At 42.1% G+C, this 25,664-nt stretch overlaps 1 protein-coding gene across 3 annotated transcripts in view; it reads left to right on the top strand.

Annotated features, from left to right (window-relative positions):
- The window catches only part of flna (filamin A, alpha (actin binding protein 280)), a 57,717-nt gene extending 32,255 nt beyond the window's left edge, over positions 1–25,462 (top strand). Inside the window, exons 11-49 of one of the 3 annotated variants that reach the window (XM_063878848.1) lie at positions 650–776; positions 860–996; positions 1,093–1,289; positions 2,058–2,171; positions 2,273–2,416; positions 2,514–2,637; positions 3,193–3,353; positions 3,457–3,547; positions 4,406–4,575; positions 4,992–5,109; positions 5,604–5,716; positions 5,891–6,040; positions 6,614–6,932; positions 7,405–7,578; positions 7,667–7,829; positions 8,236–8,396; positions 9,023–9,190; positions 9,319–9,442; positions 9,673–9,829; positions 9,920–10,109; positions 11,378–11,401; positions 11,876–12,123; positions 12,919–12,993; positions 13,688–13,787; positions 14,191–14,331; positions 14,432–14,560; positions 14,982–15,155; positions 15,843–16,004; positions 16,091–16,294; positions 16,632–16,784; positions 16,871–16,993; positions 18,622–18,888; positions 18,971–19,108; positions 19,526–19,641; positions 20,926–21,058; positions 21,561–21,737; positions 21,826–22,044; positions 22,155–22,352; positions 23,923–25,462. In XM_063878848.1, coding sequence (XP_063734918.1) covers positions 650–776; positions 860–996; positions 1,093–1,289; positions 2,058–2,171; positions 2,273–2,416; positions 2,514–2,637; positions 3,193–3,353; positions 3,457–3,547; positions 4,406–4,575; positions 4,992–5,109; positions 5,604–5,716; positions 5,891–6,040; positions 6,614–6,932; positions 7,405–7,578; positions 7,667–7,829; positions 8,236–8,396; positions 9,023–9,190; positions 9,319–9,442; positions 9,673–9,829; positions 9,920–10,109; positions 11,378–11,401; positions 11,876–12,123; positions 12,919–12,993; positions 13,688–13,787; positions 14,191–14,331; positions 14,432–14,560; positions 14,982–15,155; positions 15,843–16,004; positions 16,091–16,294; positions 16,632–16,784; positions 16,871–16,993; positions 18,622–18,888; positions 18,971–19,108; positions 19,526–19,641; positions 20,926–21,058; positions 21,561–21,737; positions 21,826–22,044; positions 22,155–22,352; positions 23,923–24,107 — 6,068 coding nt within the window. In that variant the 3' untranslated portion in view covers positions 24,108–25,462. The remainder of the gene's footprint in view (positions 1–649; positions 777–859; positions 997–1,092; positions 1,290–2,057; positions 2,172–2,272; positions 2,417–2,513; positions 2,638–3,192; positions 3,354–3,456; positions 3,548–4,405; positions 4,576–4,991; positions 5,110–5,603; positions 5,717–5,890; positions 6,041–6,613; positions 6,933–7,404; positions 7,579–7,666; positions 7,830–8,235; positions 8,397–9,022; positions 9,191–9,318; positions 9,443–9,672; positions 9,830–9,919; positions 10,110–11,377; positions 11,402–11,875; positions 12,124–12,918; positions 12,994–13,687; positions 13,788–14,190; positions 14,332–14,431; positions 14,561–14,981; positions 15,156–15,842; positions 16,005–16,090; positions 16,295–16,631; positions 16,785–16,870; positions 16,994–18,621; positions 18,889–18,970; positions 19,109–19,525; positions 19,642–20,925; positions 21,059–21,560; positions 21,738–21,825; positions 22,045–22,154; positions 22,353–23,922) is intronic. The other 2 variants (XM_063879020.1, XM_063878929.1) reach the window with 2 other exon arrangements.
- The last annotated feature ends 202 nt before the right edge of the window (positions 25,463–25,664 follow it).

Genomic DNA, 25,664 nt, shown 5'->3' with positions numbered 1-25,664 from the left:
TGTAAATCTAAAACCTGTAAAAACAACCAATAGACAGGAAGCTGTTTCCAGTTAATACTGAAAGAATAATGACATTTTAAATCAATTTTTGATATACCGTACTCTTTGCGATATCTCGATCTTAAGCAAAGGATTTATTGCACAAGATGACATTGTGATAGCGATTAAAAAAAACAAAGTTCATAGGAAACTGTGTGTCCATAAGTAATAAAAAGGTTAGCTTTAAGCCTTACAAACTCTTACTAGCTTTATGATGAACTGTTTTCCTCATTATGTTTCTAGTTGCTATCAACTCGTTGACGACTCTTTTTGAGGGAGAGAATCTAATCTGCTCTAAAACACTCTAGATTTCTCCGTTGGTTCTTTTACAAAAAGAAAAAGTCACTAAAATGGTTTTAATTTAATAAAATCTGGCTGGAAATTATCATCATCAAATTCTTTATTATTATGTTGGCAAAACTGTGAATAATTTATTTAGTTTAACTCTTTATTAACTAAAGTAAAAGTTAATCTTCATATCCTGGGTAAAGTGATTAGATCATGCAAAAAAAAAAAATAATAAATTAACTTTACCTTTTAAATCTGTTAGCTGAGAAAAGTTTGTTAAAAAATATATAATGTATACTGAAGTGCAGAACTGTGTTTACAGAGGGTCTTGAGGAGCCGTGCAAAAGGAAAGATCTGGGAGACGGCGTGTATGCTTTTGACTATTACCCCACCACTCCTGGAACATACTCCATCACCATCACCTGGGGAGGACAGCACATCCCCCGCAGGTACACACACTCACACTGAAACTAATACTGCTAGTGAACTACTCTATCTGTCCTCTCGACTGATCGCTCTCTGCTCCATTTAGCCCCATCGAGGTGAAGATCGGCGCTGAGGCCGGCCCGCAGAAGGTGAGGGCCTGGGGTCCGGGGCTGGAGCACGGAATAGTCGGCAAATCAGCTGACTTTGTGGTCGAGGCTGTTGGAGACAATGTCGGCACACTGGGTGAGTAACACACAGGAGAAGTCTTGTTTTTAGTGTCCAAAGTTTTCCACTCGCAGCTCTTCTAAGCTCGCTGTGTGTTTGTTTCTCCCGGTTCAGGTTTCTCTGTGGAAGGCCCCTCTCAGGCTAAGATTGAATGTGACGATAAGGGCGACGGGTCATGTGACGTGCGCTACTGGCCCACAGAGTCTGGAGAGTACGCCGTGCACGTGCTCTGCAACAATGAAGACATCCAGCACTCTCCCTTCATGGCTGAGATCGTCAACGCACCAAACAAAGACTTCTACCCCGACAAGGTATACACACACTCTGTAAATGTGCTGCACCCAAACACAAACACACCGGCCATCAGTGTTTAATTTCAATCTTTTAAATTGTGTCAAAACATTCAAAAGCCGGGGGAGGGGTTATATTATCTGCAAAAACAAAACAAGATCAAAGTTGTACATTTACGAGGAGGAGACTCAGATGTTCCCCGGGATGATTTAAGTCATATATTTGTGAGGTGTTATTAAACATATTCTCCATTTATAAATTGATGTTTGTGTATTTTTCATAGTAAGGAAGACATTTCCCCCATATTTTATTTTTATTATCAATCCATTTAATCTTATTCTCGTAGATGTTTCAGTATTGATCACCTTATTTTGAAAAAAACAATTATGTGAATCATCTGTCTTTAGCTCTCCCTGTAGCTGGATGTGGGCTCTTTGAATGTGTTTACAATAAATGACATTATATAGTCAGTGTAGGCTATGGTGCAATAGAAATGTAGCCTCGGCTGACTTAACCACAGAGATTTAAGTGATGGCTAGAGTTTGACCAACGAAGGGATGTGGTTCCTTGACAAAGATAACACAATCTTGCTGAGTTTTTTTGTTGTAACTGTGTGGTTTAGTTTTTCCCCCTTAATAGTATTTACAGCCGCAGCCTCTGTAATTACTATTATTTTGACCTACCCTGGTCCTTATACAGCTTTGCACCCCTAATGTATTCCTGCAGAGATGTAGCTATAGCCTTATGTAGAGCTGTGTTCTTAAGCTCCATGAATGTGTGTGTTCCAGGTTAAGGCTCATGGTCCAGGTCTTCAGAGCAGTGGTCTGGCTGTAGGAAAGCCCACTGAGTTCACAGTGGATGCCAAGCAGGGAGGAAAAGCCCCTCTGAAGATTGTGGCTCAGGTAGGATTGTGTGTGTTTTCCAGTAGAAATGTGCTGCATGTGTGTGTTCTGCTCCTGAGTTTACTCACACACCTCTGTCTCCTGTTTCCACCTGTGCTCAGGATGTTGAGGGCACTCCTGTGGAGGTACAGGTTAAGGATAATGCCAACGGCACGTACGCCTGTTCTTACACCCCCCGTAAACCTGTCAAACACACTGCCATGATCTCCTGGGGAGGGGTCAACATCCCCGAGAGTCCGTTCAGGGTGAGTACACACACACACACGCACGTTTAGAGAGGGTTTAAACAAAGGTCATATTACTACAGAAAGTTTTGTTAAGCTGCTGTGTTTTTGATTACAGATGAATATTGGAGCAGGATGTCACCCCAACAAGGTGAAGGTGTCGGGCCCAGGCGTGGCCAAGACCGGCCTGAAGGCCTTCGAGCCGACATACTTCACTGTGGACTGTGCAGAGGCTGGACAAGGTAAAGCCATATAACTGTTGCACACAGCTACTCACAGATAAGTATTTTTTTACACTGCATGATTGGTCTTTTATAATCTAATGAGAGACCTGCAGTGTGTTTGAACGTGCAATAATCAACAATGGATCAAATGACTGTTTATGTCGTAGTTTCAAACCACACACTATCATACAACTCTGCTTTTCTTTACTGTTTCACAGAACAATTAAGCGTTCCTCCGCACATTGTTGTGGTTTTTCCGATGGCAATTTTAGCCGTCATTGTTCCAGGAAGTTAGAAAGAAAAACCTTTTATAAACCCACTTTACAGCTCAGCACCAATTGGCATATAAACAAAGTTAGCAACAAGCTAGTTCAGAAAGAGGAGAATTCAGCCGCTAAAAAGCCAGAAATATCCCTCTGGAAGTGGTGGACAACAAAACGGAGCAAAATAACATTTTGCTTTCTAAATAATTAACTGGTTCTACCGCCCCTAAGGAATTTATTTTTCTTTATAGTGTGTTTGTTTTAGTTTCTCAATCATGAAGTAATGAAGGCGTTTGTCTCCGGCCCTCAGGTGACATCAGCATTGGCATCAAGTGTGCCCCCGGAGTGGTGGGACCGGCAGAGGCCGACATCGACTTTGACATCATCAGGAACGACAACGACACGTTCACTGTGAAGTACACCCCCCCTGGAGCAGGCAGCTACACCATCATGGTGCTGTTCGCTGACCAGGTGAGTCCGAGTCTGGGAGCAGCAGGAGAGAGAGCAGCACGGTACGGTCCAGGATTCAGTGTGACTGATAAAATGGGTCTGACCACTTGTGTTTGGTGTTCAGGCTATTCCAATGACGCCCATCAGGATCAAAGTGGATCCTTCTCACGATGCCAGCAAAGTGAAGGCTGAGGGCCCCGGACTCAGCCGCAGCGGTGAGTTCAAGGACAGTATTTGTTCAGTGTGAAATATTCCATTCTTTAAAGATCTCCATATTTAAATCTGCGACTTTCTCTTTGTTTAACTAAAGTGATGCTCAGAGCTTATACCCACCTGTGACCAGAGGTGGAAGAAGATTGTTTTCTCAAGTAAAAATACAAATACTATGGTCTTAAAGTACTCTGGTCCATGTAAAAATCCTGAATTGAAAATGTTACTTTAGTAGAAGTAGTATCAGCCAAGTTTACTTTTAAGTATTAAAAGTACTTGGAATGCATAATTGTGTCTTTTTACAGTATTATTATATGTTGTATGTAGCATTTAAATGTTTTAGTTTTTTAATGTGGGGCCAATTTACTAACCATTTAATTTGTAAAATACATGGAATATTTCTTGTACATTACTCTAATTTATCATGTGTTTTGTATGCAAAAAGTGACTATTAGTGTTATATAAATGTATTAGAATAAAAAGTACAACATTTGTAATAGATGTATTGGTGTAGAAGTATATGTATACATAAAACACAATTACTCAAGTAAAGTACAAGTCATTTGTATTACAGACATTTTTCTGAATGAATCGGCACAAATTGATATAACATTTTTTATAAACTGCTGGAGTTTGACAGATTTAAAATGATAAATGTTTTATTAGTCCGGACTCACTGACTGGGATTCTCTCTCTCTCTCTCTCTCTCTCTCTCTCTCTCTCTCTCTCTCTCTCTCTCTCTCTCTCGCTCTCTCTCTCTCGCTCTCTCTCTCTCGCTCTCTCTCTCTCGCTCTCTCTCTCTCGCTCTCTCTCTCTCGCTCTCTCTCTCTCTCTCTCTCTCTCTCTCTCTCTCTCTCTCTCAGGTGTGGAGTTGAACAAGCCCACTCACTTCACTGTGAGCACTAAAGCAGCAGGGAAGGCTAACCTGGACTGCAGCTTCAGCGGGCCGACCAAAGCCGAGGCTGTGAAGGACTTCGAGATCATCAACAACCACGACAACACACACACTGTGAAATACACACCTGTGCAGCAGGTAAGCTGGGAGAAGCACTCGTATGCCAACATGCAGTTTAACATATGTTCAATTGGTATATTAAGGTCCCATTTGGATTAAATTAGAGAATAAAGAAGGGTATGAATTAGCTACCCCAATGTTGTCCAGTTTGCTTGTACTTTGTTCAACACTGTGGCATCACTTCTGTTTAAATCCATTTTGCCAAAATGTCAAACTATTCGTTTAACCTTATTTAATAATAAACAATAGACAATTATCTGTCAGATTGTTACCTTTGTGTGATGTAATGGATCTTCAGAATCTTCAGCACTGTGCTTCACTTGGTCAGCTGTTGCTTCTTTATGATGCTATAAGTCGACGCAGGATGATTCTCTCCACCCGTCGCTACATAATCGTATGTGATAACATCTCTGTCCCTCCCCTTCCTGCCCCAGGGTCCTCTGGGAGTCGCCGTGACGTATGGCGGAGATAACATTCCCAAGAGCCCCTTCAATGTAGCTGTGGCCCCCACAATGGACCTCAGCAAGATCAACGTCACCGGCCTGGGGGACAGTGCGTACTTCCTTATCGCTCATACCTCACCACGGTTTCATATATAGGCTCTGTGCAGAACCACAGCTGGTGTTTCTGGTTTTCAGTCTGTTTTATTACTGCGACAATCATCTGTTACTCTTGACCTGTAGCATTACTCACATGAAATCCCATTTTTGTGAGGAAAAAAATAAATAGAAAAAAGGTTATTAATGTTGTACATAGAAAATAATAATCATAAAGATAATAGTAATAGTAGTAGACTGTATGAGTTTGTATGTTAAAATGATTACCATAACATAATAAGTCATTATTGAGAGGGTGCCTCAGAAATGTACTATTCAAATCTTATTATTTGACTTTATAATTCATGATTTGGACTTGAAAGAAATTCACATATCATAGAAAGTTGACTCACTTAGTGAATGGCTATCAAACCAAATAATATAATATCTGTCATAGTGTTGTTCCTCAGCTCTACAGCACTCTTTACTCTTTTCTCTGTGTCTCTGTAGAGATGACTGTCGGCAAAGACCAGGAAGTGACCGTGAAATCAAAGGGGGCCGGGGGTCAGGGGAAGGTCGCAGCCAAGGTCACCTCCCCTTCAGGGAAGCCAGTGGCCAGCAAGGTACTTAACATTTTTGACTGAATATCAGCTGACCATACGTTTTCCTCACAGAATTGCCTTTTTAATAATATATACAAATGATAAATGTCTTACAATCTGAGCAGTATAATCATCCTATCATGGTGCCTGCACTCTTTAATGTGATTTTATAACTTTTTATATTCGTTGTTGCAGGTTGAGCCCGGGCTGAGTCCAGAGAGCAGTCAGGTGAAGTTCATCCCCCGGGAGGCGGGGCCGTACCAGGTGGAGCTGACCTACGATGGCGTCCCCATCCCTGGATCTCCTTACTCCCCCACAGCCTACCCTGTCTCAGACCCCTCCAAGGTAAGACAGTTTCTGTCAAAAACATTCAGACGATGATATGTGAATCATGTGTATAACATGTAAATTAACTTTTGCTCCATTCCTTACAGGTATATATTACTTCTTTTATGTATTCAAATATCTACATTTTATACATACCTTATCTGTAATTACTTTACTATAACTCTGACACACTCCACACTGTAGACTCTTACCGTTATTTTTCTTTAATATCTAATACAGTTGTTTTTCCAAGAATCACTGCTCACGGACTACTTTTATTTTTTAGACACATATTTATATGTTATATTTTTATTTTAAATAATATATTCATAATTTATGTTATTTTTACCAAATACAATTTTTTTCTTTTATTGTTATATTCTTTTTTAAAGATTTTTTCTAATTTCAGTTATTAGCTGTGGATGGTAGGATGATTGTAATGTTCATGTTCGTGACTCTGTCATTCAGTTATTTTAACAACCCCAAAATAGTAAACGTTATTTCACATTGTATATAGAAAACTACATATTTCTTCTAAAACATGATTTAAGTTATTTGTTTCTGATACACAACTTCTCTCTGTGCTCTCAGGTGCGCTGCTCTGGTCCAGGCCTGGAGCGCGCCAAGGTAGGGGAGAAAGGGGAGTTTGTGGTGGACTGTACCAACGCCGGGCCGGCAGAGCTGACCATCGAGATCATCTCGGACAGCGGCACCGAGGCGGAAGTCCATATCCAGGACAACGGAGACGGGACATACACCATCACCTACATACCTCTGTACCCCGGCTCCTACACCCTCACCATCCGCTACGGAGGCCAGGATGTGCCAAACTTCCCCGCCCGGCTCACCGTGGAGCCCGCCGTCGATGCCAGCGGAGTCCGTGTGTTCGGACCAGGAGTGGAGGGCAAAGGTAAAATGATGATATGAGATATTCTTATTAAGAGTTTTGTTCACTATATGAATGTTTAATTTTAAACAATCATGTTGTGGTTGTTTTTTTGCATATTCTGTATGTATGCAATTGCATGTTTTTTACACATGATATGTTCTAGATTAAAATAGTATTGATGTGTTAAGAAGGCATTAATGTGCATTTTTTATTTGTCAACCTTTTCAATTAGTTTTTTCTGTTGTCAGATGTGACCAATCCATATTGAAGGACAGTCTCTTTTTGTCAAAGTCACTGTGAAATCCAGTATTTGTGCCATCACTTCCATTTATTCAGTCAAAGTGCTCTTATATAAATAACCCTGTGTGAAAATGTTGAGTGTAGTGTGCATAGTTCTAATTTGGCAAAAGAAAAACTCAGATGTGTGATTTTGGAGTTTGTGCCTCCCTAGATGTGATCATAGCTTTACTGTCATTCTCTCATGTGTTTTCAGGAGTTTTCCGGGAGGCGACCACAGACTTCACTGTGGATGCTCGTGCTCTCACACAGACCGGAGGCGATCACATCAAAACTCTGATCAGCAACCCGTCCGGCAGCCGCACAGACGCCCTGATCGCCGACCTCGGGGATGGAACCTACAACGTAGAGTACACTCCCTATGAGGAGGGTGAGTTCAGGCTGTAGAAACAGTGCGGCACTAGCGTTTTGTTTTTCTCAGAACAGTTTTTAAAGCTCAGACTGTGTTTATGCCTCAGGCCCACACAGTGTGGAGGTTTGCTATGATGGCTCTCCGGTGCCCAAGAGTCCGTTCCGTGTTGCTGTCACTGAAGGCTGTGATCCAGCCCGTGTGCGTGTGCACGGTCCCGGTCTGAAAGGAGGCATCACCAACAAGGCCAACAAGTTCACAGTGGAAACCCGGTGAGTGAGACAATTCTCTATTTGGAAGAGTTTACAATCAAAGTATTTTTTATTAAGTTTCACAGTGCATAGCCAAGGTTTAAGCTACAACTTAATGAAGAGCGTAAACAATCACAACATGCTAAAATTAAGCAATGTAAACTTTAATCAAATTGAAGACAAATGAGACAATAGTTTTCTCTGATTGTATGTACAGAGAAACAACGAAAAACACACAAAAAAAAAGAAACGAAAGCAATAACGACCAAAGTAACCCCCCTAAATTCACTGCCAGTAAGCCATATACGCTGTAGATAATTTATATCAATAACATATAGTCTTACAGAGTATGGATTTGGAAGAGTTTAAAGTGGAATGTGGAAGTGTTTCCTGCTTTTGGTTTTAATGTCCAGTGTTCCCTTTGCAGAGGAGCAGGCACTGGGGGTCTGGGTCTTGCAGTGGAGGGTCCTTCAGAGGCCAAAATGTCCTGCACTGATAACAAGGATGGCAGCTGCAGCGTGGAGTACATCCCATATGAGACCGGCACATACAACCTCAACATCACATATGGAGGACAGCCCATCAAAGGTACAGCTGGTTTCTATATTAATTATTTGAAGGTTTCATCCACATCAAAGCGTTGGTTTCTTATTCTCATGAGGGGAGAGGTATACAGTTATCACTCACTACTTCTGTGGGATGGTTCTAATGCCGGTTCAGCATACTTGATCTCACCTCATTCATATAGTGCTGCACGCATGACTTATTTTCTAGGCCAACCCAGAAGTGAGCGTCACTCTGGTTCCCTCGGTAACACAGCCATTGGGATTAGATTTTGGATTATTAAAGAAGATGAGCTGTGCCAATCTTTTAAATTATACTTACAAGTGTTGTTTAACAAGATAATCTTAGTTAAACTTTAAACAAACCAAGATTGCATGACTTCAACTATGCCACCTCTAAAATAAATGTCCTTAATAACCTCCTTGAATCACTGGAGTCTAATTTAGAAACTTGTTAGCAACCACCTTTTTTACTGTAAAAGCTTCAGATTTCACCAGTGGCAAAATTATCGACGTACTTTATCTCGTACAACTACAAACCACCAACTTTCAGCGTCTTAACAAAGGAAAAACTTCATAAAACATGTCAGCTTACTAGACTGCTTGAGCAGAATATTTGATTCTGACTTTCCTGAGGTCTTCTCTATGCAGGTAGTCCATTCTCTGTGCCAGTCAGTGACACAGTGGACAGCACCAAGGTGAAGTGCCAGGGTCCAGGCCTGGGGAACAATGTCAGAGCCAATGTCCCTCAAGCATTCACAGTGGACGCCTCCAAAGCTGGAGTGGCCCCAATGCAGGTCCGTGTGCAAGGCCCCAAAGGTGAGTGTGTCTTCTGATGTTACTCTTCATGAAACATTTCCAGATTTAAATCATAAAAAAAACACAGGACCTATATCATGTATTTTGTTGAGTTGTGTACTTACTTTATCCCAATGTTTTGTGTGTAGGAGTGGTGGAGCCTGTGGAGGTGGTGGATAACGGTGATCAGACTCACACAGTCAACTATGTTCCCACTAGAGAAGGACCCTACTCCATCAATGTGTTATACGCTGATGAGGAGATCCCACGCAGGTAACACACACAGATTCAAAGAACAACAAAGATTGTATTACACCCGAGTACTAATCCTTTTAGGGGAGGGTCATTCTTTAATAAGCAATGCGTTCTACCTGCCAGCTCGAAATAACTTTGTTTTCTTGTACCTTGACTGTATATAATAATGTGGAGTAAAGGAAAAAGAAGGAAAAGAAAGGTTTCTGTTTGTGTTAAATGCGTTAAGCATCTCCTCTCTCCCCCATCAGCCCCTACAAGGTGAAGGTGCTCCCCACCCACGATGCCAGTAAGGTGCGAGCCAGTGGTCCCGGCCTCAACACCACCGGGGTGCCCGCCTCTCTGCCCGTTGAGTTCACCATTGATGCCAAAGATGCCGGCGAGGGATTGCTGGCAGTGGCGATCACTGTGAGTGTACCCATCTGATGCAGATAATAAGAATTCAAACAAGTTATTTTGGTAGTTGTTTTCAAACCTTGTTCCCTTTAACCCCTGCAGGATCCAGAGGGGAATCCTAAGAAGGCTAATATACGTGCCAACCATGACGGGACCTACCTGGTGTCCTATGTGCCCGACATGACCGGCAGATACACCATCCTCATTAAGTACGGAGGGGATGAGATCCCATACTCCCCCTACCGTATCAGGGCGCTGCCCACCGGGGACGCCAGCAAGTGCACTGTCACAGGTATGTTCAGGACTGCTGCTTAAACAGATGTTTCTGGAAATTTCTCTTAATTTTTTCTCCGTATGAAAATTTATTTTACAGTTATTTCTCAGATGCAGATCAGAATTTCACCAGGATTGTATGTCCCCACAAATGTAAATGTTGCAAGATGATCTTTACTGTGAAATGAGGTGTAAAGCAGCTAGCAGCTCTGAAGATGATAATAGAAAACACAAATGAGCAGCCGGTTATTCTTAAAGATAATTAGGAAGACAAGAAATCATACTGTTTAATTGTTATTTTTATATAATCCATCGACAGTTTGACATATTAGGACAAGCACTTACTCACTTCTTTGCAGAGTATCAACTCTCAGATGACATGGTATGGTTAGCTTAGCATCAGCAGTGAAGTAAGGCCATTCATTTAAACTGTATACATTTTAGTTTTTTTATAGGTTAAACAATCAAATATGTTATTAACTTTAGAGGTGCTGGTGGATGGGTTTTATTTCCTCTGTCAGTTGTTATGCTAAGCTAAGTGGTGGCTAGCTCTAGCTTCAGTAGATTACAACGCTCTAGCTTTCTAGACATCAGTTATAAGCTTTCTTTAATGTTCATAATGTTTTATAACAATACGTAGAATACATTTTTTCTCAACTTAAATAGCTTTTAAGTTCAAGTACCATAATGCTACAGTATTTAGGCTGCTCACTTTTTCATTTTATTTAAAGGAAGCATTGACAAATTTTAGGCATTTTAATATTTGACCTCCTAAGTCAATCTAAAACTGCTTTGCAAAATGTTTTAATTATTCCAAGGAAGCATTATGCATATTTCAGATTGCTTATAACTATAATACAGTGCTGTGAGCAAATTATTATGTATTATAATGATGTTTATTGACATAAGGGTCATAACAATTGTAATAGAAAAGTCTTATCTGTGAGAGTGTCAATGATCCTTTAGGATTTCATCTCTTGGTGTTCCTGCTACTCGTATCACGTTTTTTTGTGCAATATGTGGTGTTTCTCACGCTGTGCTCCTCAGTTACACCCCCAATCACCCAGGTCCCTGCTGAGCGCGCGCACACACACACACACACACACACACACACATACACACACACACACACACACACACACACCCTCCCTGCTTCACACCATCACCGTTTGTTTCCATTCAAGTGTTTGGAGCACAATTATTGCCTCACACCACCCCCACCTGACTGTCTTTTATTTGTCACCTTTTTTTCCTCGCTCCCCTGCTTCTCACCGTTCCTATTATCAGTCTCAATCGGCGGTCACGGTTTAGGTAAGCCTTCTGAACGACTTCGTTAAGTAGGGGAATTACTCTACCTTTTCTCTCGGCATGGAGGATAGTGGCACCAGCTTTCCAGACATCCCATTCTCTTTCTTACTTTCTCTCTCTACCTTTCCTTCCTCCCATCTCATTTTCCACTTACTGTCATAACCGTTTCTTTCTTTTCTCTCTCATGTTTTATTGCACAGACTAATGGACTAACAGAGTAGGTAGGATGGCATGGTGGAATGGCTATTCTAGTTTTCAGTTGTACTTGGGAAACTGTATGATAATAACGTAAAAGTCATTGGTAACAACATACAGAAGATGGAAATAACATGACTAGATCTCATCCAACCTCATCCTGGTGTCATGATTGTGGAATGTGCATGCTGAATGTTGAGAGGTAATGTGCGCCTGCTTGCGTCTCTATAAGATGAAATGAATCCTAACACGTATATCTGAATATTCTTCTAAATTCATAAGGCGCTGGTGTTGGCCCAACTATCCAAATTGGCGAACAGACAGTCATTACAGTGGATGCCAAGGCTGCTGGGAAAGGGAAGGTGACATGTAGCGTGTGCACGCCTGAGGGGGCGGAGCTCGATGTGGATGTTGTTGAAAATGAGGACGGTACATTCGACATCTTCTACACGGCACCGCAGCCTGGCGAGTATGTCATCTGCGTTCGCTTTGGAGGGGAGCACATCCCTAACAGTCCCTTCCAAGTCACGGTGAGTGTATGAAAATGTGCTTTTATTTAACAGGGTAGGTTGGTTGAGCAAATTCTCTGTTAAGCAGTTTAGTGGAAAAGAAAAGAAAATCAAGAACAAACAGAACACTGTCAATAACATAAATAGAACTACCTGTTCCCCTCTGTCTCAATTTAAGTTGAGTTTTGCATCAAATTAGTGAACAGGATAGGGCCCAGGATGGATCCCTGCGGCACACCCTCAGTTACCCCCTATAATTCACATTCAACCTTTCCTACCTTCACACTCTGATCTGATGTGGGTTTGATGAAAAGCAAGTTACAGGGCCACAGAAGTAGATCATTGTTGGAGTAAAGCATGATCTAATCAATTATTTTGATAATTGCATAAATATGTCACAGTATTGGGTTTTTTTTCAGCCGATACGATAACCAAAAATGTTGTTCCTCTCATGGGAGTGCTAATAATATAACGGATGATTTGACATTGTTGTTATGTTATTTAAGCTGAATTATCATGCACCCCTAATGGTAAAATGAAGTGAGCTATGATTAATGATTTTATATTCCATAGCTCGGACATAACCAAAAATGTATTTGCCCAATACAATGTTTAGTGTCAGTGTGTGAGTGAGGGATGCTGCATGGATCAAAGCTCCTTGACGCTGTCTCTCCCTACAGAAGCTCCGTGATTGGCTCCCGGTTGCAACATTTTCTAAATCATTCTGACTGTTTTATTCCCCTCCAATCCCTTCCATCTTTTTGACCCTCTCCACAACCCCTACCTCCCCCCCTCACCACCTCCCACCCCCCTCAGGCGCTGGAAGGAGCTCCATCAGACCAGCTCATGCAACAGAGCCAAATCCCCCAGTACTACGCTCAACAGCCCTGGGTACCTAAACCTCTGCCTCCAGCCTCTCACCCCTCTCAACTCATTTTTTGTTCAGCTTCTACCTTCATCTCCTCCTTCCTCTCCTCCCCATCATCATACATGACCTCTTTTCATCAGCCTGTGTCAGTGTCTGCTGTCTCTCATTGCAGGTGTTTTGCTCTGAGGGGACTTTCTCTCATTTCTCTCCCTACCTCCTAAACAGGTTTCCTTAAACAACATGGACAGTGCAACAGAGCTGCACAATATTAAAAAACAATAATTTTGCATCTCCAAATCAAGTTTATTCAGCAACTTGGGACATTTTTCCCATGCAATCTGGAAATAGAATATTTTCCATCATCCATTGTGCATCCATCTGTTCAGCAGTGCTCCATGTCAACACTTAGGAGACAAAAGCCATTTTGAAAATGATCAATGTGGGCTTGTCAGCTGCTCCACATTTGACAAAATGGCTAAGTGTGCTTTGTCATGGTCCCCTGACCTACCAGTGTTTTTGTCCTCATCATTCTCTCTCGCAGTGTGTGTCGGTGTCATCATCCTGACCATGATCAGTCATTCCATCTCATGATTGTCTCATCCCATTCTCTCTGTTGGTGTTTGGAAACTTTGTCCCTCTGTCCTGCGCTGTGTTCATTGTTTCTGTGACGTATGCTGCCACTGTAACCATCTCTGACCCATGCCCTCTGTCTCCCAGGCAACAGACAGACCTATGGGAATGAACGGTCTGGACGTGGCTGGGCTGAGACCATTCGACCTGGTCATCCCATTCACCATCCAGAAGGGAGAGATCACAGGTAATGGAATTCACTTCAAAACAAACACAAAAAATAATATCATAAGACGTCATTTACATATGTGAAATGGGACTTCCCGATAAGCTATGTGAACCTGTAGAATAGGGACACAGACACTTAAAGAAAGTATTAAAATATGTATCACTAACACATCTAGAGTGGGAGAGACTTCATGTGTTGTACACAAACATTTATAAACTAAAAAACACTAACCAAACAACCTGAAACTAATCTAACGTTAAACTGATTGGACCAAAAAAAATAAAATGATTGATTGATATTATGCTTTTCAGGGTTTTTCCTTACCTGTAGTGCGTAATATAGGTTTTTCTGCATGTTAATGGTCTGAAAAGGCAAAAAAGGTTTCTCTCATCTCACTACACATTTCTGTTCTCTGTTTAAGGCGAGGTGCGGATGCCATCAGGTAAGGTGGCCAAGCCTGACATCACAGACAACAAGGACGGCACTGTTACCGTCAAATACGCTCCCACTGAGGCCGGGCTGCACGAGATGGACATCAAATATGACGGCATCCACATCCCCGGTACGACTGACTTCACACATGTTTGCAATACAACAACAGAAATGTGTAACCTGAACGGTGCGTGAGAAATTCTTCTTCTCCTCTTGGCTGCCATTCACAGGAAGTCCCTTACAGTTCTATGTCGACTACATGAACAGCGGTAACGTCAGTGCCTACGGCCCAGGCCTCATCCACGGGACCGTCAACAAGCCTGCTGTCTTCACTGTGAACACCAAAGATGCAGGAGAGGGTATGTAGCAACACCATCAGAAATAATTTATTTATCCTACAGCTGGGAAATTTACACCTTTTACAACAGCAAAGCGACAGTGCAGGTAAAAGGCAAAAATAAAATGACTAGCCTTAGATATATAAAAAAAAAAGAGGCAAGCGTATACGTATAAAATAAAAATACAGTTGTAATAAAGTTGTAACAAGTAAAGAGATGTTGCTCCTCTCTATATGGCGGTATGCATTTTTAATAGTGTGAGCAGTCATGATGTACCAGCAATTGTATTTTATTTTATTTATTTGAACTTGCTCAAACTTATGCTCTAATTTACAAATAACCCCACAAAAGATTTAAGAGCGGATTACCATTGTATAATTACAAAGTAGTAGTGAAGAGACATTTAATCACAAAAATCCCTCTTCATATCATGTCTATGCAGGTGGTCTGTCTCTGGCAATCGAGGGTCCGTCCAAGGCAGACATCAGCTGTCTTGACAACCAGGACGGGACCTGCACCGTGTCCTACCTGCCCGTCCTGCCCGGAGACTACAGCATCCTGGTCAAATACAACGACAAGCACATCCCCGGCAGCCCTTTCTCTGCCAGGATTACTGGTGAGGCCATCCGTTCTTGAATGCTCCTTTAGAACTGGCAACGCATAGATTATTACATTGTTCACATTTTCACACAGTGTTAATCCCTGGTCCCATGGAAACCCAGAAGAAGAACTAACTTTCCCTATTGTTCCACAGCTTCTGGTCATAGGCAGGAGGAAAAATGTAGAATTAAAAGGAAGTTTGATTTGTTAAACTCTCACGTAACTAGATTTGAATCTCGCAAAATGTTCCTTGATCACTGATTCGTGCAGGAATCATCAGGTAATGCCGGTGTAAAACAGTCAATAAAATAGGTTTACTGGGTTACTGGTTTGAGCAGTATGCCGGATTGGTTGCAGGCAGACACATGGACTCGTACACGGCTGAACACATGATCCCCCCCCACGACACCCTGCTAATTACAATAATGTAAATGCTGTCACGCCCCCTTTAAAGTCAACAATTCTGGAATGCTGTTCTCGAAACAAGTCAAAATAGCTGTTATGAATAAAAAAGTAAGTCATTTGGGAAAGGAAGAGAGTGCAAAGGTAAAAACATGATGATGATCACTCGGCAATCCCTGAGTCAAGAAAAGTTCAATGAGCTGTGAGTTTACTGTAGATGAGTTGTTGACGGTACATGCCAGAGAGCGTGACAGAACAGATGTCCTCTCCTCTGAGTGTTTCCGTCATGCTGTGTCCTCAGGCGATGACTCCATGAGGATGTCCCATCTGGCTGTGGGCTCAGCTGCAGACATCCCTCTGGACATCGGAGAGTTCGACCTGAGCCAGCTCACCGCCTCCCTGACCACACCTTCAGGCCGCGAGGAGCCCTGCCTGCTGAAGATGCTGCGTAACGGACACGTTGGTGAGTGTGGGGTGTTTGGAGGAGGAATGAACCGGAAAGATAACTGTGTCATCTTCCTAACCCCCCACTGTTGTTCTTCTGCACAGGCATCTCATTTGTTCCAAAGGAGATCGGGGAGCACTTTGTGAACATCAAGAAGAACGGTCGTCATATTCCCAGCAGCCCCATCGCTGTCATGATCAAACAATCAGAGATCGGCGACGCTAGCCGTGTGCGTGTGAGTGGACAGGGCCTCAGCGAGGCCAGGACGTTCGAGCCCGCAGAGTTCATCATCGACACTCGTGATGCAGGTACAGGACTCATTAAATACCCTGTGTGGTTATTTGTTGCATTTCATTGTTGATGTGTGGACTCGAGTCACACGTTTCATGACTTTAGACTCCACCTGGGCTTTAGAGGCAAAGTCTTACTTTCTGCATCCTGCTGTCCCCTTATACTCAAATGTTGTAATCTACAATGTCCCTGAGGGTCGCTGTTAACACCTCAATCGTGTTATGAATATGAATAGGTCTGCAATACATGCGAGTAACAGCAGAGTATGTGTCCTGACTTTGGACCAGAATGACTCGTCTAATGTGTGACTTGGTCCCACTTCTGATTCCTGCTCTCCTTGTTCTTCCATACAAGGATATGGCGGCCTGAGCCTGTCCATTGAGGGGCCCAGTAAAGTGGACATCAACACAGAGGACCAGGAGGACGGCACCTGTAAGGTCACCTACTGCCCCACTGAGCCAGGAAACTACATCATCAACATCAAGTTCGCTGACCAACATGTGCCAGGTGCTCACCTCAAACACAGTAGAGACTGCAGAGCAGAGTGGAACTGAATGACCTAACAACATCTTTTATCATGTGTGTGTGTACAGGGAGTGCCTTCACTGTGAAGGTGACAGGGGAGGGCAGGATGAAGGAAAGCATCACCAGGAAGAGGAGAGCGGCTTCTGTCGCCAACGTGGGCAGCCAGTGTGACCTCAGCCTCAAGATCCCAGGTATGAATCATAATCTCTGTGGCCATGGCAACTGAATTTAACTCTGCAGTTACACACAGATGGATGTGCAACTTCCACAAAAGTGATTATTTAACACTGATGTTACTGAATTTGAGCATGTGCAATGTTCTACATGAACTTAAAGAAAGGTCCCTTTTGTAAAAAGGACAAATTCTTCCTCTTACACATTAAGTAAGAAAAACACACCCTTCCTCAATTTGATACACACCGGGGTCTTGCTCGGTCTTGTGTCACCAGTTACTTACGGTGAGTGACTTTAGCTCATTTTACAAAGATTTCTAAGGAACCGACATCTACTGTAGCTAACGCAATGACGATGGAGAAGTATTCACCACCATACGACCTCAGTTCAATCCAACCGCACAACAGTCACAAATAATCCTTTACATATATACACCATTAGCTTTAAATGTATTTAGTCGGGCTGGTAGGTGGGTGTTATTATATTTGGACTATCTGCTGCTGGATGTAGATAACAGTGCTATCAATCTGAGCTAAGCCACAGTCAATCAGTCTGATCATTTAACAGCCTCTGACTGCAGACACTGTTCCCTGATAAGGTGATTTGTTACACTCCTTTTTTTGTGATGTGCCTTCCCTAAAGAACTGCTTTATATTATAAAATCAAAAGTATTCACCAAAAAAAAAGCAAAGTTAAGATATGTACTGTGCCTGCCCTAGCTGCAAAAAAATGTCCGCTAAATAAGGCAAGGACAATGTCTATGTGTGTAGAGAAGGGACTTCAGAAATTCTTCCGTTCAGCTCTTTAAAAAAAAAATCTAAACATAAACATCAAAAACAATCCTGTCCTAGAAGAAAAGTGCATGATAAAACCTAATAACATATATACACAGCAGAGTAGTATGGTGTAGAAATATGCATAAGAAGAGATGGATAGACCTCATGTCGTCATCAGTCTGACAAAATTCTGACGTCATATTCATCGCCCACACGAAAAGGTGGGTTTCCATGATGGTGCATTGACGGGGCATGCACTTCTGTAGAATAAGGTGGAGAAGAATAAAGCTCTTTTTGCATTACAAACTTTGACCATCTCTAGAGAGAATTTTCTTTTGAACAATTCCAATCCTTTTAATTTAAATCTGGCTCAGACAAGGACGTCTCATCTTCCAACACATAATATTCTCTGTGTGTGTGTGTGTGTGTGTGTGTGTGTGTGTGTGTGTGTGTGTGTGTGTGTGTGTGTGTGTGTGTGTGTGTGTGTGTGTGTGTGTGTGTGTGTGTGTGTGTGTGTGTGTGTGTGTGTGTGTGTGTGTGTGTGTGTGTGTGTGTGTGTGTGTGTGTGTGTGTGTGTGTGTGTGTGTGTGTGTGTGTGTGTGTGTGTGTGTGTGTGTGTGTGTGTGTGTGTGTGTGTGTGTGTGTGTGTGTGTGTGTGTGTGTGTGTGTGTGTGTGTGTGTGTGTGTGTGTGTGTGTGTGTGTGTGTGTGTGTGTGTGTGTGTGTGTGTGTGTGTGTGTGTGTGTGTGTGTGTGTGTGTGTGTGTGTGTGTGTGTGTGTGTGTGTGTGTGTGTGTGTGTGTGTGTGTGTGTGTGTGTGTGTGTGTGTGTGTGTGTGTGTGTGTGTGTGTGTGTGTGTGTGTGTCCTCAGAGATCAGCATAGCGGACATGACAGCGCAGGTCACCAGCCCCTCTGGACAGGTGCACAAGGCTGACATCATGGAGGGAGAGAACAACACCTACTGCATCCGCTTCGTCCCCACCGAGACCGGCGTGCACACCGTGTGTGTGAAATACAACGGCGCGCACGTACCTGGAAGTCCGTTCCAGTTCACCGTTGGGCCCCTGGGAGAGGGTGGGGCTCACAAGGTCCGCGCTGGAGGGCCCGGGCTGGAGAGAGCAGAAGCTGGAGTACCAGGTGTGTGTGTGTGTGTGTGTGTGTGTGTGTGTGGTTTTACACAGTGTAACTGACTCTGCTTTGGCCCCTGTGATGTGTGCAGCGGAGTTCAGCATCTGGACGAGGGAGGCTGGTGCTGGGGGCCTCAGTATTGCTGTGGAAGGGCCAAGCAAGGCTGAAATCGCCTTCGAGGACCGCAAGGACGGCTCCAGTGGAGTGTCCTACATCGTGCAGGAGCCTGGTGAGGAGAGTCGGGACAGGGTTACGCCTGGATGATAATAAAGCATGTGCAGCATTACAAATATACACTTAATACATTTATCTCATTCAGTGCTGCTTTTTCCCTAAGCCTCTGATAGTTATACTCTTTTTCTTCTTTTTTTGGATAAATGTTTTTATGAAAAAATGTCGAGGCCTCCCACAGGTTTTGTGTTTTCGAGTGCTGCAACTGACAATTATTTTCCGATCCATTATCTGCTGCTTCTTTTTGATAAAGTGATTCATTGTTTGGTCTTTAAAATGTCAAGAAAAAGTGAGAAATGTCCATGGTTATGTTTTTAAATGTCTTGTTAAAGACATTTTTGCATGCCAAATGACTTCAATGATTAATCCATTATTATGTTTATTGACTTTCTGACTTGAATCTGCTCCCCTGCAGGAGACTACGAGGTGTCGATCCGTTTCAACGATGAGCACATCCCCGACAGCCCCTTCATCGTCCCCGTGGCCTCGCCTTCAGACGATGCCCGGCGCCTCACTGTTGCCAGTCTTCAGGTGAGGCTCTGAGACACACACACATCTGTGTGCACACACACCAGGCCGCAGTGCACTGACTACAATGCAGCAGCAGCAGATCCTAGCCTTTAGTTTTCCTCTGAGTTGTATCAGATTACAGGAGTTGTATACACTTTGATGGTGTGGAGTTGCTAACAATTTTACAAGTTAAGAGTCATAGTTTAAGGGAAGCGTTTAGCAGAGTAGTGACTGTTAGCAGGCCAAGGTGCAGAAGAGCTGCTGCTGCATTGTGAGGCAGTGTGAGGGCTTCTGGGAAACTAGAGGACTGTGTGTGTTTCTCGTGCCTCATTCTAAAGGCTGCCAACAGCCTCCCCCTCTAGAGATGATACAGGGAGCTAAAGGGTTAAAGAGGTCTCACATGGGCTACTTTCCTCTCCTTCCGTTCCTACTAATACAGTACATATCCTTCTGTGGAACCATAAAGTATGATCTATATATTTTTCTTGTGCATAACTTTTTTCTATTTTCTTTTTGGGAAATGGTTTTGATGTATGTACGTAATGTACAACACTGACAGTAAGAAATGAACACTTATCTTCACCTGCATGCAAATATTGATAGAGTTGGGTGATGTGGCCTAAATATTCCATCATAAATTAATCATTTTATATCTCCATATAGGTATTTTGCTAATTTAATAGAAAATAGCTTATATGAAATAACCACAAGATAAAGCCTAATAAACAAGCAATGAACTCTAAAATGAGAAATCTAAAAACAAAATCTCAAATATATTTTTCCTAAAATATTTTACATCAGAGATAACATTTGACTTAGAATGAGCTTAAGAGGGCTTTATTAGGTATCATATTGAATATGAATAATTATTAAGTTATAATAAATGTATTCATTATTTCCCAGCCTTACATATACAGAAACTCCTAAATGGTCTCCCAAATTGGCTCGTTCTCACAAAAAAACAAATTTCTTTCTCTGTTCTCTTCTGCCTGACACAAACACACACACACACACACACACACACACACACACACACACACACACACACACACACACACACACACACACACACACACACACACACACACACACACACACCTGCTGTCTGTCTCTGCACAGCCCTCCTCTTTAGCCCTGTTAGCAACCTCCAGGTAAGGTCAACAATAGAAAAAGTGTTATGAATATGATAATGTGGGTGATCATGCATGGAGACCATATTCAGTAACAGCGTACTGAGTATTGGGTGCAGCAGGATCTGGTTGTGGTGAAGCAGCGCTGAGTGTGTGAGTCTGTGTTGTCGAGCAGGAGTCGGGTCTGAAGGTGAACCAGCCAGCATCGTTTGCCGTCAGCCTGAACGGGGCGAAGGGTGTGATCGATGCCAAGGTCCACAGCCCGTCTGGAGCTCTGGAGGAATGCTGCGTCACTGAGATCGACCAAGGTAACCGCAGGGACCCACCTGAACACCTGCAGGGCCTCACACTGACATGGCCCCTACATCAGTGACTGCCTTTCATTTTAGAACCCTAAAAGGATACTCAGGTCTTCCAATGCCTTTCTTTTAGAAGTATTTTAAAATAAAACGCCTTTGATCTTAGAACTGCAAACTCCCATTTGCGTTTTAATTTGGCTTTTCATTTGGGGTCATTTTTGTCATTTTTAGTTGTTTTTTAAAAAAAAGTTTTATTGTTTTACAGTTTTGGATCTAACTGTTTCTGTTTTGTTTGTACAACTTGTATTCAATATGTTTCTTACTCTTTATTTTTACTCATTGTTATTTTTTACATGTATAATGTCCTGCGCATCTTGCATAAAAGGTGCTATATAGAAGTGTTGTTGTTATTATTATTATTATTATTATTATTATTATTATTATTATTATCATTATTATTATTAAGGCACATTTCAGGTAGAATATCATGTGTCTTACCTCTCTCCTCTAGACAAGTACGCAGTCCGCTTCATCCCCAGAGAGAATGGCCTCTATCTAATTGATGTGAAGTTCAACGGCAGTCACATCCCCGGCAGTCCGTTTAAGATCCGGGTAGGAGAGACAGGCCAGGCCGGAGACCCTGGCATGGTCTCGGCTTACGGAGCAGGACTGGAGCGAGGCACCACAGGTAACACACTGCCCCTTGCTACACATCACAACACTAAATCACCTGTTGGTCCCAATAGTCACCTCCACCCCGCTTGCTCTGTCTCCAGGAAGTGCATGTGAATTTGTGGTGAATACAAGCAAGGCAGGCCCCGGAGCGCTGGCTGTGACTATCGATGGGCCCTCCAAGGTGAAGATGGACTGTGTGGAGTGCCCCGAGGGCTACAGGGTCACATACACCCCCATGGCCCCTGGCAACTATCTCATTTCCATCAAATACGGCGGTCCTTACCACATCGGCGGGAGCCCATTCAAAGCCAAGATAACCGGTGAGAAGACTTTTCGATTTTCCGGAAAATTAATGAATTTTAAAAACTCTAAAAAAGATTGGAATTTAAATATCCAGCGATGAGCTTACTCTCTCCTCTCTGTCTTCCAGGTAACAAGCTTGTGTCCAGTCACAGCATGCACGAAACCTCTTCAGTCATGGTGGACCCTGTGACCCGGGCCATCAGCTGTTCTCAGCAGGGGGCCCCCACCCAGTCAGACGCCAGCAAGGTGGTGGCCAAGGGCACAGGCCTGACAAAGGCCTACGTCGGCCAGAAAAACAGCTTCAGTGTCGACTGCAGCAAAGCAGGTGTGTGTGACTGTGTGTAAGGTTAACTAGTGGTTTAATATGCTTTTCCCCCTCCCCGGAAATATTTATTGGGACAGTGTTTGTGTCTCAATCCTGAGCACAGACTGGGAATTAAGGGCACATAGTAGTATTCATACAGATAATTTGCTAAGTGGGGAGAATTATTTCTTGGTGCCCCTGAGTGCAGAAGCAGAAGAGCCATTACACACAGACAATGTAGTGGGTCTCAAATGTTGAAACACTTCTCTGGCTTGAGTTATCAGCACTCCAATTATTAGTGTCAATTATATTCTTTGATATAAAAAAAAAAAAAGTGAAGAGGTATAAGCTTAGAGTTGATTTTGATGTTCAAAAGTTGATATGACCTCAAAAACCTAAAAATGTAAATGCTTACTATGAATTGTTTTGGGGACAAACACAAGCAAACCACATCTTACCTGTTGAAGGAATACATCCAGTAGGTATGGCAAGCCCTTTTAACATTTAATAGCTACATTTGACTATCCGGAATTAACATTGTAGATATCAACAAAGTCTTTCTGACTAGTCGTAATTACATTTTGGATAGTTGGAATTGTCATTCAAGATATCTACGTCATTTCGTGTAGTCAAAACTTAATTTATGATATCTGAAAATGAACATGTAGATATCTTGAATTAAGGTGAATTAAAGATATCGTGAAATGGAATTATGACCAGTCAGAATCAAATTGTAGATATCTCAAACTGGAATTACAGATATCTACAATTCAGTTGCAGATATCTGTAATTCACATTGTGGATATCTGCAACTGAGTTGTAGATATCTGTAATGAGAAACCCCATACACATGAATGGCAAAAGTGACGTCATTTGTCCTAGGAGGAATGTCTTTGTGGATTTCTGAAATGACAATTATGGATAGGAAGAATGTAGTTGCGGATATCTGAAATGTTAAGATTGACTAGGCAAAACTGAATTACAGATATCTGCAAAACATATCCAGTCTAGCTATTAAATGTTAAAAGGGCTTGCCATACGTAGGTCTAGTGCAAAGAAAATAAATTGTTAAACTGACTGAAAAGTTATCATGAGATAATAGCAAAAAAAGACTTATGGCACAAATCATATGCCATATAAGGGAACAGTCTCATGCTAACACAATGTATGAAGTGGTTTCAGTGGTCTCATTTATTTTCCGACAGTATAGCGTTGTGAAGGAATGAGTAGTAAGACTTGGAAATTAGTTAACATTTTAGCACTTCCGTGGTTAACACAAGCTCGGGATATATTTATTTATATAAATGTGTATATATATACATTTTTTAAAATTCTTTAAAAATCATTCAAGTGGCGTCAATATGTGGAGATTATCCTGCCGTACTTAACATGTTAATAAGTCTTATAAACTGACCCTATGTCCTGAACATTTCTAAATCCTATGGAAAAGTCCGATTGTGTTTCGTGACGGGAGCCGAAAGTTAGCACCTGGAATATGCTAACTTCCGGTTCAGACTGCCACAATATGTCGCCATGGACTCCTCAATACTAAACTAACATTAACTTCTTTCTTTTCTGTGTCCATCCACAGGGCGTAACATGCTCCTGGTTGGTGTGGACGGACCCAAAGTCCCATGTGAGGAGATCCTAGTGAAACATTTGGGCAGCCGCATGTATAACGTGAGCTACCAGCTGAAGGAGAAGGGAGAGTACATCCTGGTGGTAAAGTGGGGAGACGATCACATCCCCGGCAGCCCCTACCACATTACTGTCTAAAAATCACAAACGTATACCACTGTTTAAAACAACTGAAATTCTATCTAGAGTCTAACCGATAAGTGTTTACAAGTCCCTCCCATGTTACAAATTAAGATTTCTGGTTTTCTTGTGTGTCTTTATTTTATAACAATTTAACCATCTTCAAAATAAACCCTCACATCAGTTTACCCTCTGCCAGATCTCGGTTTTTCCACAAGTTTTTTCATCATCACTGTAACCCAGTCCAGGATTTCCCAAAGATGAATGCATGGACACATATTTCTGTCTTTATGGTCATTTCTTGTTCTTCTGCCAATCACATCATTAAATAAAGTTAGGGAGGGATTAAAAAAAAGATGCACCTTTTTTTATAATATGGTCAGCCATACAATTGTGCCTTTATGTTTTATTTTTTACACTTTCAGTCATGGACACAAGTTGACATTAGCAGATAAGTCTGAATTGTGTTCAGTGATAGAATAGCTTAGCGTAGTGTAGCAGCAGTAGATTGTGAGCCCAGCGCTGGATGGAAGGTTACTGTTTACACTGGAGGAGCTACTCTTACACACATTAATAATGGATTCCCTTTTATATGAACAATGAGAGCACCTGACCCACAGTGTGTCAGAAGTAAGATTTGACACACGATGGCACACTTTGATCTAAGATCTTTAATTGTCCATATAAAAGTCAGATGAAACGCTCAGCACTGGTCCGGTCCACTTCAGCATGTGGTTTTCATGATGCTCTTCTACTAACCCCGTCGTTTTACCTGCTGCTAGTGTGATCCAGTTTTAGGCACTGCTGTTCTCAAAGTTGTGATATGGATAAGAATAGGAAATAACTTGCTAAAATTTAAGATAAGGCCACATGTATGTGAACTCATTTAACTAAAGCTTACTCGTGGTTTGTGTCACGTGCTTTTTGTGTGTTTTAATGGGACACATGTGATCTGCATGTTCATTAAAAATGCTTTTGACACAGGAAGCCTCTGATTCAGATTAGGATCCACATGATGCGTTTGTGGTGGTTCATCTTCAAGTATGGAATCAATTAAAAGGTTAAAAAGGGAAGTATTTTTAAAGGTCGTGTTGGACAGAATGGCTGAGGATGATGTTGTGGTTTGTCACGTCCTGAAAACACGATGACCAAAAATAAAAAGAGAACAGATATGGCTTTGTTTTCTGCTCAGTGTTTTAGAATCTCACCTGTCTGCCGCCACTCCCATCCCCCCCTTTATCCTTCCAGCTCGCTTTGTGCATAGTCTATCTTTCAGAACAAAAAAATGAATCTTGTCATAGTAAATAAAAAAAAAAGCTTTAAAAGTGTTTGTAAGACAGTATTTTGATACACAATAAAGTTGTCTAAGTATTTTTCTGTCATTCAAATGGCTGTTTCTTTCTTTCTTTCTTTAACCTTTATTTTAGAAATAAACCTTTAGAGCAACTCGCTCTGGAGGGAGCACAGGGATTTTTGCCTTTGCAGACCAATTACATACGCACAAGTGGAAATGGAAAACCAGAAAAAGCAGAATAGGGCCTATTTAAATAAATAAAGGAATATATTAAGATTCTA

This window comes from Eleginops maclovinus, chromosome 1 (genome assembly GCF_036324505.1).
Source record: "Eleginops maclovinus isolate JMC-PN-2008 ecotype Puerto Natales chromosome 1, JC_Emac_rtc_rv5, whole genome shotgun sequence".
Classification (NCBI taxonomy): Eukaryota; Metazoa; Chordata; class Actinopteri; order Perciformes; family Eleginopidae; genus Eleginops; species Eleginops maclovinus.
This window is presented reverse-complemented; position numbering and strand designations above follow the sequence as displayed.